The 13,022-nt window shown below is 34.9% G+C and overlaps 1 protein-coding gene across 1 annotated transcript; it reads right to left on the bottom strand.

The window, feature by feature from the left end:
* Positions 1-1,260: 1,260 nt before the first annotated feature.
* Positions 1,261-11,416, bottom strand: LOC132032573 (uncharacterized). The gene is made up of 7 exons (XM_059422202.1): positions 10,931-11,416; positions 7,049-7,232; positions 5,785-5,868; positions 4,906-4,972; positions 1,943-1,966; positions 1,582-1,722; positions 1,261-1,481 (listed from the first exon to the last, which is right to left on the bottom strand). Exons 1-7 carry the CDS (start codon positions 11,202-11,204, stop codon positions 1,383-1,385), a joined length of 873 nt encoding a protein of 290 aa, XP_059278185.1. The 5' UTR covers positions 11,205-11,416; the 3' UTR covers positions 1,261-1,382.
* Between the last annotated feature and the right edge of the window lie 1,606 nt (positions 11,417-13,022).

The raw sequence follows: 13,022 nt of genomic DNA, 5'->3' as shown, positions 1-13,022 counted from the left end.
CCATTTCCTCAACTTCATGCAACATTCTTCATCCAAATCCAAAGACTTCCGAGGCTACTTTGCAGATTAAATCTGGGAAGGAAGCCTGAAAAATTAATTGTATTCACAATTAAGTCAACTTTTTTTCCTAGTCCTTTGAAAGGAAAAACAGCAATTGTGTTCCCAGAGAACTGATTGAAATTATAAGCCAACATGGGGGAGAGTAGGTAAAGGAGTGCTATTTGAGGATGACAGGGATGAGCAGGTTGACGGGGGGGCGCTTATTTCGGAGCAAGGAAATGCGATTAGTATTCTCTTTCCAGATTCCTCCATCAACGTCAATCTATTCATTTACACGGTAATAGAGAGGGTGGTTAAAAAGGAGTATGGAGCTGTCGCTCTCCGATAAGATCAGATGTGAATGTCCTCTCGAACTCTAGGGGAAAGATGCTGCATAGTAGCCTTTTTATGTGGTTTTTTTCTTTTGAATTGAAGTTTCTTTTCAATAAGGTAAACTGAGCAATTCACAAAGCTCAAACAGATTATTAGTCTCAAAGACAAAGATGTTTTACGGGCAAAAAAAGGGGGTCGGGGCGCGGGATGACCACTAAGTTACTACAATTGCACAAATAGCACCCAAGCAACCACTGCATATGCACAAATCCATGAATATTGTCAATGAGATCAGTGATTGTGACCAAACTGTACGCTGAATACAAATCTCACTCTCTATCCATTTTTTTTGGCCTTAATAACTGCTTCAATCACACCCCAAGGGTAGTCTTAACCACAATAACCAGCTTTTAAATTATCATAAACAATGACAAGGGGTAAATTCGAGTAAAACAACTGTTGATTCATTAGAGAGCAGCAGTAAGCACAAGTACGGTCCAAAAGGTATGCTTTGTAGCTTTTAGTGAAAATTTGCACAATTCACTTATAAACAAAAATTGAATTACCACAACAGAAAGCAGTCAAAAAAACTTTTTTTTTTTTTAAAATATAATAATGAAAGCAGTCTACAAACTTTGAACTGCAGACATAATCCAAAAACTAATTTAAAAATCATTTTCTAATGTAAGATTCTGAAGCTCTATAGTTGGTCCAAGGTTTGAGAATGACCAATCAACTATTCATTAACCACAAACTAGTTGAGTTGGTTATAGAACTATTGGTATCCAAGCCACACTATACACTATACAGTACGTTTACATTGACCATCGCCCTACCGTCAAGAATTCTTGACTACAGGGAACAGGTTCATCTTCCACAATTCTCATCTTTTATCCAGACTTCGGACAGGCTGCGAAGCTCACACAGATAGAGTTCCAAGAGTCTGAAAACATAGCAAGAAAACCATGCACTATGTTTGACAACCAGATACGCAGGGATGTACACTTTTTTTAAGCAGTATATGTACTTACTCGATGATTCGACATGTTTATTTTCTTGTGCTTAAGACCAACTTGAAGGCCCAATTCTTCTGCTACAGTAGAGAAACCCTGCAAAAATCAGCCGTTTTAGACTAGAAAGGGAAGCGGTAGAAGTAATAAAATAGAAAATTCTCTTAGGTTTCTCTCATAGACACCATTTGCTGCAAACCTGAAATAGCTTCTGTATGTAGGCATTTTCTGAAGGTTTAGAAACATGAAGATGTAGCTGATTGCCAAGGGACCCAACACTGTTCAAGCAGATGGCATAGTCTATACTCTCACGTAGACGTTGGTCAAAACTCCGAAGCCACTGAAGAAAAGCTTACACATTCAAAGGACAGAAAGAGATAACTGCAACTTAAAAAGGCGGGACAAAAAAATTGGAAGGACTGTTGCACCTTTTGAGTTCCATTGTAGTTATACGGGCCACCAGATGTCAATCCAAAGAGTAAGTTGTATCTATCTCTAGTTTTAGGATTTGAATATAGAGCAGAAAACAACCTAGCTATTTCTAGGGAGTGACACTACACCACTTCCATTGCTGTCACTTCCCACTGACAATGTCTGTAAATTCAACAATAGAAAAAAGTGATTAAGGTCATTTATTATTAAAATGACCGCTCAATACTTAATAGAGTAAGTTATTATTTACCGGCGCAACCCCAAACGTGTCATATGAAGCCACTATGGCAATAGTTGGGAGTTAATTTGAGTCTTCATCAACTTTAAGTCCTGGTAACCAGCCCCGACAGTTAACAGAAGTACTGATAAACTTTCAAATAACAGTCTACTACACTGATTAATTAATCTATCTATTAACCCATGCTCTGCCCATTATTGTTAGAAATTCATCTGCATAATTCTTAGTCTTCTATATTTCACAAAGAAGGAAATACAATATGATTATGGTAACATGATACAGAAAACATTTCGAGTCAGCACAATAAGGAAATGCACCTTAGATATTAAATTGATTTCATTACTAAAATAAGAAAAAAAGTAATTCAATGTATTAAGCGTGATTCCAGTGCCTATTATAAGTAAAAAGAAGAGTTCCAAGTACTGAATTGATTTGTCTGACTATATTATAAGGAAAACAATGTATAGAAACAAATAAATCTAAGTACATTGAGATTCATATATACTACTACTACGCCTCAGTTCCAAACAAGTTGACTCAGGTATATGAATCTTCATTGATCATGTTTCTCCATTCAAATTCATGTCATGCCATTCATACCAAATAAAAGTAAAAGTAACAAAGTACGGTTAGGTTAAAAAAAATGATAGACAGTGCCTTACACCTAAAATGAAGTCACTACTAAATTAAGAAAAAACAAATAATTCAATGCACTAAGCTTGATCTAATTGACTATTAGAAGGAAACAAAACAGTTGCATGTGTTGATGATTTGCTTGACTATTATATCGAAGTCAAAAGTATAGAAAAAAGAAATACCTTAGGTACATATAGATTCATTAATATTCAAAAATCCAGAGCGAACAAAATAAAGAACCATAACAATTATGAAGAAGAAATTGAAGGCAAGACCATATGTAGCCCCCAATAAAACACTCAAATTTAAACCTCTATTTCCATGCAGTGCAAATTGTAACAATGCAAGTGACAGCTGTACACAAAAAGGTAATATCAATAGACACGAACTGGAATTTCAAACTATCCTATGCAAGTCCCATAAAATCCAATAAGAAGTGACAACAATCTATAGCTTAAAGGATTGATGGAAAAACCATTGATGGAGTATACGAAAAAGTTACAATGTATAGGCACTGGAAAACCATTCCAGTGCCTATTATATGTAACAAGAAGCGTTCCAAGTTCCAAGTACTGAATTGATTTTTCATGTTACCAGTCTCCAAAAAAAAAAAAAGTGCTGAATTGATTTTTTTGACTATATTATACGGAAAACAATGTATAGAAACACATAAATCTAAGTACATTGAGATTCATACATACTACTACTACGCCTCAATTCCAAACAAGTTGACTCAGGTATATGAATCTTCATTGATCATGTCCTCCATTCAAATTCATGTCATGCCATTCATACCAAATAAAAGTAAAAGTAACAAAGTCCGGTTAGGTTAAAAAAAAAAAAAAAAAAGGCTTAATGTATATGCGGGCAAACTGGCCTCTTTTTTCCATTTTGGCACCTCAACTAAGTGTTGTTCCTATTGAACCCCTGAACTCGTCCTCAAATGTGTCCATCAAACACAATCCGACTTACATAGTAATCCATCTTCAATGTAGCAACATACTGATATATATTCTAATTTAATTATGTCATCTTTTAGCTAGGTTACCAGTAATTGAGAGGAAAAAAAACAGTATCTCTTAATTAAGCTGGCAGTGGAAGAGCAAAACGCAGAAACCGACACATCCATGACCTAAAGAATAGCTTACCACATGTCTAAAATATTACTCCACCTTCATTTCCCCAATTTAATTGATGCTTCTAATAAAAATCAGATTTAGAGGGTTTGATAGACACACTTGAGGATGAGTTCAAGGGTTCAACAGGAACAACACTAAGTTGAGGTGCCAAAGTGGAAAAAAGGGGCAAGTTTAGGGGGCCGCATATGCATTAAGCCTAAAAAAATGACAGAGAGTGCCTTACACCTAAAATGAACTCAATACTAAAATAAGAAAAACCAAATAATTCAATGCACTAAGCTTGATCTAATTGACTATTAGTAGGAAACAAAAACAATTGCATGTGCTGATGATTTGCTTGACTATTATATCGAAATCAAAGTATAGAAAAAAGAAATACCGTAGGTACATATAGATTCATTGATATTCAAAAATCCAGAGCGAACAAAATAAAGAACCATAACAATTATGAAGAAGAAATTGAAGGCAAGACCATAGCCCCCCCCCCCCCCCCCCCCAAAAAAAAAAAAAAACACTCAAAATCTGACCTCTATTTCCATGCAGTGCAAATTGTAATAATGCAAGTGACACTTGTACACAAAAAGGTAACATCAATAGTTTGACAACCACGAACTGGAATTTCAAACTATCCTATGTAAGTCCCATAAAATCTCTTAAGAAGTGACAACAATCTATAGCTTAAAAGATTGATGGAAAAACCATTGATGGAGTATGCGAAAAAGTTACAACCTTAGCTATCTATTATATTATTACCTCTGTCTCATAACAGATGATATACCATGTGCATCAATTTAAGCAGTAGTTAGTTGAAAGATGTCCAATCAAATTTTAAATGACTAAATGTAGTATTAGTTAAAATTAATTTATTTTAATAAAGGCATATGCATTGTTGGAGTGAGATAAACTCGTTATTTAAATAAACACAGATCAAGTGTATGTCAAGCATTCTAGAACTAACATTTAAGGCAATTAAGTCAAATCAATAATCCTAAAACATCAATTCAAGAATTATAGTAAATCCACCTGTTCCTATTTTTTTAAGGAAAAAACAAGAGAAAGAGAGAAGGTAAATTAGAACCTGAATATTTACAATGTTAGCGGACGCAATTCTCTGAGGATCTGAGGCAGCAACAACAAGCTTGTAGCTGTAGACATGTGATCAACTGAATCATTGACAATATATTTATCACAAAGAAAGAAAAAGTAAAAACTGAACCTTCGTCAAGATGACAAGATACAGATTTCCAAATTCATATTGACATCCAATCTCAGAAACGATACCTCAAATACAAAAAAAACTTGTTCAGCCCCATGTCATTTGACACTTTTCCATGTCAGATAATCATAAATGTTTGATACTTTCAAGAAAATAATTATCTAAAAACTACTCAAACTTTAAAGAATGTGATACAAAAAGGGCAAGCATCAAGTTATGTTTTCTCTTCCATAACGAGATTATATGCGAACTCCAATTTAAATTCTACTATACAACTAATATTCAACTCAAACAAAAGCCTATATTCATGCTTAACAATCGTGTTGCCAAAATTATAGGACCCTCTTTTCTGTTTTCTTTTTGGCTACATTTTGGTGAACAAGCTCATTACCAACAGAGTCAACAACAACAACAACAACCCAGTGGGACCAACAGAGTCAAGAATAATATTTAGCTCAAATTGACAAAAGAAATTACCAAATGGGATTAATTCAAGAATATAATCGAATGGAATCCTTTAACTGTATGATAATGATTACAGATGGATTAAGAAAATCAGAAGCACTTGTATACTCGACCCCACTTGTGGATCACACTGGGTATGTTTTTATTGTATACTAGATAGAAAGTTGTCCAATATGTGTTAAGAGATCACTAAAACACATTATAATATTTTAAATGTCAAGGCGTACATACACCAAATGAAAGAGGCAACTTCTCAAAAAAAAATGACATTTGAACTTACCCGCCTGTAGTAGCTCAGGTTGTCCACTAGCATCATTTCTCTGAACTTCAGCTAATACAGCATTGATATTGTCATCCCTTCTTCAAAATGGACTCTTCACTATTTTGTTATAGATGATAAAAATGAAAAGATTCAAGATGAAGGATATTCACATAAACTAGAACTCTCATTCAAACAACAGAAGTAAGGCAATGTCAGTACCCTCATTAAACAAAGACAGGTGGTAAAAACTATCTCAACGGAGAAAGAGACAAGTACTAATTTTGTGCATTGGAGATCTCAACTAAATTAAATGTGAAGTACACACACTTAGCTCACATGTCAAATAGTAACTAAAATTCAAAACTCTTCATCACTCTGGGGAAATGCATCAGTTTGACAACTATAGGAAGGTTGGACTAAAATTGTTTTATCTCATCTTTAGCCAGCAAAGGAAAAGGCAATTTTCCAAAAGAGAAACAGAAAAGACGTTTCCCTCCATTCAGCTCTGAAACAGAGTCTACAGACATCTCCATGCTCCTTCCCGATTGAACTCTTTTTCCTTCTTTAGAAACTAACAGAATCAATGTTTCAGCATTTTCTTCTACCTTTAGGAATCACAGTAATGACTCCTTTGGCCTAGATTATAAAAATTGTCACATTATTCAGAAAAAAAGTGATCGCAGGGAACAAATTGTCATTTAAGAATAATTACCTTTACAACACTAATAGTTGGTTACTAGTTCATGAAATCGAGTTTTCCATACAGTAACCAAACGTCAGGTTTTGATAAGCAGTAACCAAATATCAAGTACATAACAACAACAACAACATACCCAGTGTAGTCCCACAAGTGGGGTCTAGGAAAGGTAGAGTGTAACCTTACCCCTACTCAAACATCAAGTATGACTAACAGAAATATCTAATAAAAAATCCATCCCTCCGTTTCAATTTATGTGAACCTATTTCCTATTAGTCTGTGCCATAAAGAATGACCCCTTGCTATATTTGGAAACAATTTACCTTTATACAATGATTACACAAAATATATGTGACTCATTTACCACACCAGAAGTTTAAAAGTCTTCTCTTCTTTATTAAACTCAGTACCCAATCAAATAGGTTCACATAAATTGAAACGGAGGGAGTATAATTAATTCAGGTAAAATAATCTAGCCTAACAAGCACTAGACAAATAAAACCCATGTAACATGATGAACGATGTGCTCGTGCATAATATGCATTGTCACAGGAAGATATGCCAAAAGAACAACACAACACGGAGGATTAATTGCACTCACAGGGTTATTAGAATGTGTAAGCAACCATTCCAACTCGACCAATTTGTTCCTCAAGCTGTCAATATCTTTATCAGCACCAAATGTGCTGTCTAGGTTTTCTGGACTAAATTTGGGGGGGAGTAAAAGCAATAAACCCCCTAATACCTTTTTTTGTTCAATATATTCTGCAATAAGCACCAATAGGGAGGGCAAGCCCATCAGAAGAGACAGTCTAACACTCTAACTGCATATTGCATGAGGAATAGAGAGGCGTCCTCTAACATGATCCCCACAAAAAAGGTTAGTAATTCGCAAGCAAGGAGGGCACTAGAATAGTAATAAAATCTGTGAAAGAAATGTTTGTTATATGGAGACACCACCTTCCACACCATCCTAACCAAGAGTGCCTTTCCACTTATTCTTCCTTGGTGACACGAACCATCAACCTTATTGTTTGAGGTGGAGGGTATCCTTACCACTACGATATCCCTCCGTTGTCAAGAGTGATATAATCTATAGTCTGACCATATTTCTTACCTAGGAGCGGATAGTTCCATTACATCCCGCAAAAGAGTAATCAGTATTGGAGCTCCTATAAAGATGATAATAGAATCTACATAAACATAGACTACAAAATTCAAAGAAAACACTTGGCCAGATTTCTTGACTACCGTTCGAAACCTCAAGGTTCCCTAGAGATTACGCCGGAGGCTGCTACAGTCCGTTGCATAGAAGCTGACTTGATAAATTGACTTGAGCATTTAGACTTTCAGTTATAATTCATGAGGGCACTTGTTCAAATGTTCTCCTATAGTTGTGCATAGCTAACAATTAGAAGATCATAGTAACAGCAAAAATATTTTTTTATGAGTATAGAGTAAGATCATAAATGAAAAAGACAAACAACAACATCCGATTTTTTATTCAAAGAATCCATTTCTCATGACTTCATTTGCTGTTTTCATCGTCAATAAGTGTTACAACAAACAAATCTTTACATCCACCAAGTCTGTATCACCTAGTTTTATCAAGCGAGTCTGTGTCACCTAGTTAAAAAAGAAGTAAAAAAATCAAGATAAAAATGAAATTCAAAAGAAGTAAACTAAACTGCATTTTTAATGAGGGTGAGGTTTCCTAAAGCTCAAAATTATCCCTACCTGAACCTAATGTAAGTAGAAGCTTTAATTCCCACCATTTAGTTTCGCCTAGTTGAAAAACCAAAGATCCCAACAATAATGAAATTCCAGAACAGTAAGTCATTCTAGTACTCGTAAGTACAAGTGAAAATAAAGCGGAAAGAAAAGGTCCGTGGAATTTGAAGCAAAGAGTGAGAAGTCAAGCACACTATTCATGTAAAATTAACAAATGCCAATCATACATGAATTTCGTATAATAATAATCAAATTGCAATTAGATAAACTAATTTCAGCATTCAATAAATAATAATGTCAATATTCCAACTCGTCAAAGTTGAGATTCAAAGAACCACTGTTTTTCTGTTGGATAACTTTGGTATAATATTATTTGAAGCGCATGGCTTCATCAACGATAACCCCTCACTTCGATTGCTTGAGCGCTTTAAGCGACAAAGCAATGAATTTTAATTAACACTGTGTAAGTAAGAGAAAAGGACAAAAATGGTCCCTTAACTATGATAGTAGGTTCAAAATAGTCCCTTAAATATGCACTTAACGGTTTTAGTCCTTTAAGTTTGTTACAAGTTAACAAAAATGGTCCCTTAACTATGAGAGTAGGTTCAAAATAGTCCCTTAACTATGCACTTAACGGTTTTGGTCCTTTAAGTTTGCCATAAGTTGACAAAATGGTCCCTTAACTATGAGGGTTGGTTAAAAATAGTCCCTTAAGTATGCACTTGTTCCTTAAGTTCACCAAAAGTTAACAGTTTTTAGTCTCCTACAAACTATTTATCGAACTACGTTTGTTAGATTTGACTAGAGGTAAAAAAAAAGGGGAAAAAATTAGCGAGAACTCACATCTAGAGGTACACATTATTAAAGAAATAGTCAAATACCTCGGGACAAAATTGACGGACGTCGTCCGATTATAGAAAAAACCTACAGACTTGATAATGTCAGAAAATGGTGTCTCGAAACACAAAGACCGACGGACTCTATCGATTAAAACTGAGGGAATCTATCGACTAAATAAAATACACTAGACTTTAGAAATAAATTAGAAATAAAGAGAAACTAAAAAAAGTTGTTACTATTAAAAACAAGCAAAAAAAACAATAGACGGAAACCGATGGATAAAATCGAGGGATACTAGTTTTAAATTTTCCTTTAATTTTTATTATTTTTTACGAAAACCAACGGAAGTCCATCTTATTTTTGAGGAAAAATGCGTAAAATTATTTAAAAAAAAAAAGAATCACTACACCGGAAGTATTTAGTTTTCTCTAGTTTTCGGTAAAAACGAATCTAGTGTATTTTACTTAGCCGAATGGACTCCCTCGATTTTAATCGACGTATCCGAATTTGTACTCCGAGACACTATTTTTTGACATTATCAAGTCCGTAGGTTTTTCCTCGCTTTTTCCTATAACCGACTAACGTCCGTCGGTTTGTCAATTATTTGACCGATCTAGAGTTCTCACTAATTTTTCCCTTTTTTTCATAGTTCTCGTCAAATCTAACAAATAGAGTTCGATGAATATTTTGTCGAGACTAAAACTATCAACTTATGGCAAACTTAAAGGACCAAAACCGTTAAGTGCATAGTTAAGGGACTATTTTGAACCTACTCTCATAGTTAAGGGACTATTTTGAACCTACTCTCATAGTTAAGGGACTGTTTTTGTTAACTTGTAACAAACTTAAAGGACTAAAACCGTTAAGTGCATAGTTAAGGGACTATTTTGAACCTACTATCATACTTAAGGGACCATTTTTGTCCTTTTCTCGTGTAAGTAACTTCTCTTTTAAGTCAAATCGAGACTCTCTTAGCATAAGTAACAAACTAAGCTTTAATCCAATGAGTCAGTATTTCCTAGTTGAAAAAATATTTGAGACGAAATAACACTTTGAAGTAGTGAGAGTGAGCTTCTCCAGAATCTCACATTAAACTTTAATTCCAACTAACTTTTTTATGACCGTGGTATCCACACCAGCTTATCCGCGCCTCTATTAATCCCAAATAATTATTGTCACCTAGTCGAAATAATAAATAAAAAAAAGGGCAGCCCGGTGCACTAAGCTCCCGCTATGCGCGGGTCCGGAGAAGGGCCGGAATAATAAATAATAAATAAATATTTAATGAAAATTAAATTCAGAATCATTAAATGAAAGCCACATCTTTACTGAAAGAGGTTCTCTACTAAGCTAGCGTTTGGCCATAGATTTTGGATCAGATTTTGAAAATTTATCTTCACATATTTGTTTGGCCATGAAATTTGATCAGATTTTGAAAATTTATCATTTCCACTTAGAAAACTTCAAATCTTTCCAAGTAAAATGCATGTCCAAACACAACTTGATAAATTCAAATTTTCAAGTATCAAGTTTTCAACTTCAAAATCTATGGCCAAAAATCTCATACATATCCTAACATAATCATAGAAACAACAATTAAGCCAAAAATATGGCTTTTGGCTTTATTTTTTGTTATTTTGGCTTAAAAACAAATAAGCCAATCCAAACAGGCTCTAAAGGGCACTTTGGTACATTCTACACATCTCATTCTTTACTTTCTTTAAACTCCGTGCCAAGTCCAAAACAGACAAACAAATTGAAACAGAATGAGTAGCAAGATAACTAATCCCAACATAACTTAATCTTCAAACCAAACAACCCCTTAACCTTCAATTCAAGCTAATTTATACATCAGTAAAGACATAAAACTCAAAATTTTGGCGAAACCGAACCTGTAATGCTGGTGAGGTTCAATTCACGAACCGGAAGAATAAGGACCGTACGGGAAAGATCCGAACCTGATCCCGAACCGGCGTGGTGATTGAGTTTAGCGAACCGAGAACCGAAGGGAACACCGGAGATATCATATTGAACAAGGCGGTAAACATCGACGGCTGTGATTGCATCGGAAAACTCAACACAGGCGATAAGGACGATGAGTAAAGCGATTACAGGGTAGTAAAGCGGGTCTAATAACGCCGGGTTTTTTCTAAGAGAATTCGCCATTGAAGAAGTGAGTGAGTGAGTGAGTGTGTATGTGTTTGGGTTTTTGAAGGATATAAATGTTGGTGTTTTGAATCTGATGGATGGATTTTTTATTTACTTTTTTCTAATTTTCACCAATTTGATTGATGAGTTGATCATCAGAAAATATGTTAAAATAATGCTTGACAGTTTGTATAATTTGAAGTAGTGTAGTGTCTGTTTGGTTTGAAGGAGTGAAGGTGAAATGATGAAGATTCTCTTCTTCTATTATCTTTATTTTTATTTTTTATTTTTTGGGGAATTGAATATTCGTAAACAGTACCCTCCGTCGCATAAAGATTGTCTTAATTTCTTTATTATTTTAACCCAAAAAATTGAAACATTTTTATATTTATAAATAATTTAATTTTATGAGATTATTTACGATTATACAAAAATCTAAGATTTATTTTAGACCACATACTTTATAAGTCTTTATTTCTTAAATTTCGTGTTAAATCAAATTAAGACAATTTTTTTGAAGATGGAAGGAGTCATAGAGTTTGATTGTGGTTAAGTTAAATAAATCATTTATCAAAATACACCTCAATTATTATTTGATGGACCCAAAGGGACACAAGAGATTGATCAGAGAAATGTTAAAATAACGTTTTGACAATTTGTAATATTGAAGTAGTGTTTGTTTGGTTTGAACTTTGAAGGGGTGAAGATGAGATGACGAAAGATCTTATTTTTTTTTTTACAAAAAGGGATTTAATATCACAAATTATTACTCCCTTTTCTTTCCGTTTTTAATTTTTTTTTTTAAAATGTCATTTTTCTATAATTAGAAATAATTTATCATAATCTTAGCAGGTTTTCTCTCTCAGTGTAAGTTAGTGGTAACGTGCGCCGTGCAGGAAAATGGCACGAGGGAGACCGAAAAAGGATAAACAATCACATGCCGATGAGCGGGGGACGGTGGATGCCATCTGTAAATCCCTTGGGATCGCATCGGCGGGAGAACTGAATCAGGATGACCAGATCTGGCCGATGCTCTCTGCGAATAAAGGGCCACGTGAGACTCACGTTACTCAAATTGCACCAAGGCCAACTTCGGTGAGAGGTGCGATTCAACAAATTCCGGCTCTATGCAAGGTGGAGCTGCTATGGAAGGCCCAGTGCAGGGGAGTCCAACGATTCAACAGCAAACGGCAGCGAGGAAATTGGAACTTAACCCACCTATTGAACAACCAAAGAAATGGGCGAACTTCTTCTCAGGTAATAATTTAGCAGCTAGAGGAGTGGCGTTAGGGTTTATCCCTCCTAATATTCAGAATGGAGAGAAATTTGCAGCTCTAAGCCAAGCTTCGGTTGATTCAGAGATAGCAAAGTGGAAGACTGCTCTTATTCTGTATATTGTGGGGGATTCCCCGACATTTGCAACCTTGGACCGTTTTATGGCTACTCACTGGAATTTTGTGTCCAAACCCAAAGCCTACTACCATAATGATGGGTACTTTCTGATAAAATTTAATAGTATTGAGGAAAGGGATAATGTTCTTACAGCAAGACCTTACATGCTCAGAAACAAGCCTATGATTTTGAAGGTGTGGTCACCAGAATTTGAGTTTAATAAAGAAATCTTACAAACAATTCCTTTATGGGTCAGATATCCAAAATTTCCGTTAAGTTGTTGGAACCCTGAATCATTGAGCTGAATTATTAGTGTGTTGGGAAACCCATTGTTTGCAGATGAATACACTAGCAAGGTGGAGAGGATTTCTTTTGCTCGGGTACTTGTGGAGATCGATATTACTAGAGAGTTGCCTAAGAAGATAATAGTATTGGACCCTAAGG

This window comes from Lycium ferocissimum, chromosome 10, assembly GCF_029784015.1.
Source record: "Lycium ferocissimum isolate CSIRO_LF1 chromosome 10, AGI_CSIRO_Lferr_CH_V1, whole genome shotgun sequence".
Lineage (NCBI taxonomy): Eukaryota > Viridiplantae > Streptophyta > Magnoliopsida > Solanales > Solanaceae > Lycium > Lycium ferocissimum.
The sequence above is the reverse complement of the archived record's forward strand: the minus strand, read 5'-3'. Positions and strand labels throughout refer to the sequence as shown.

Coding starts and splice junctions, on each gene's coding strand:
- LOC132032573 (XM_059422202.1), bottom strand. CDS start 11,204: ATGGCGAATTCTCTTAGAAAAAACCCGGCGTTATTAGACCCGCTTTAC. Junction 1,967..4,905: donor CTAACATTGTAAATATTCAG/GTTCTAATTTAC, acceptor AGACATTGTCAG/TGGGAAGTGACAGCAATGGA. Junction 1,482..1,581: donor ACATACAGAAGCTATTTCAG/GTTTGCAGCAAA, acceptor TGATTTTTGCAG/GGTTTCTCTACTGTAGCAGA.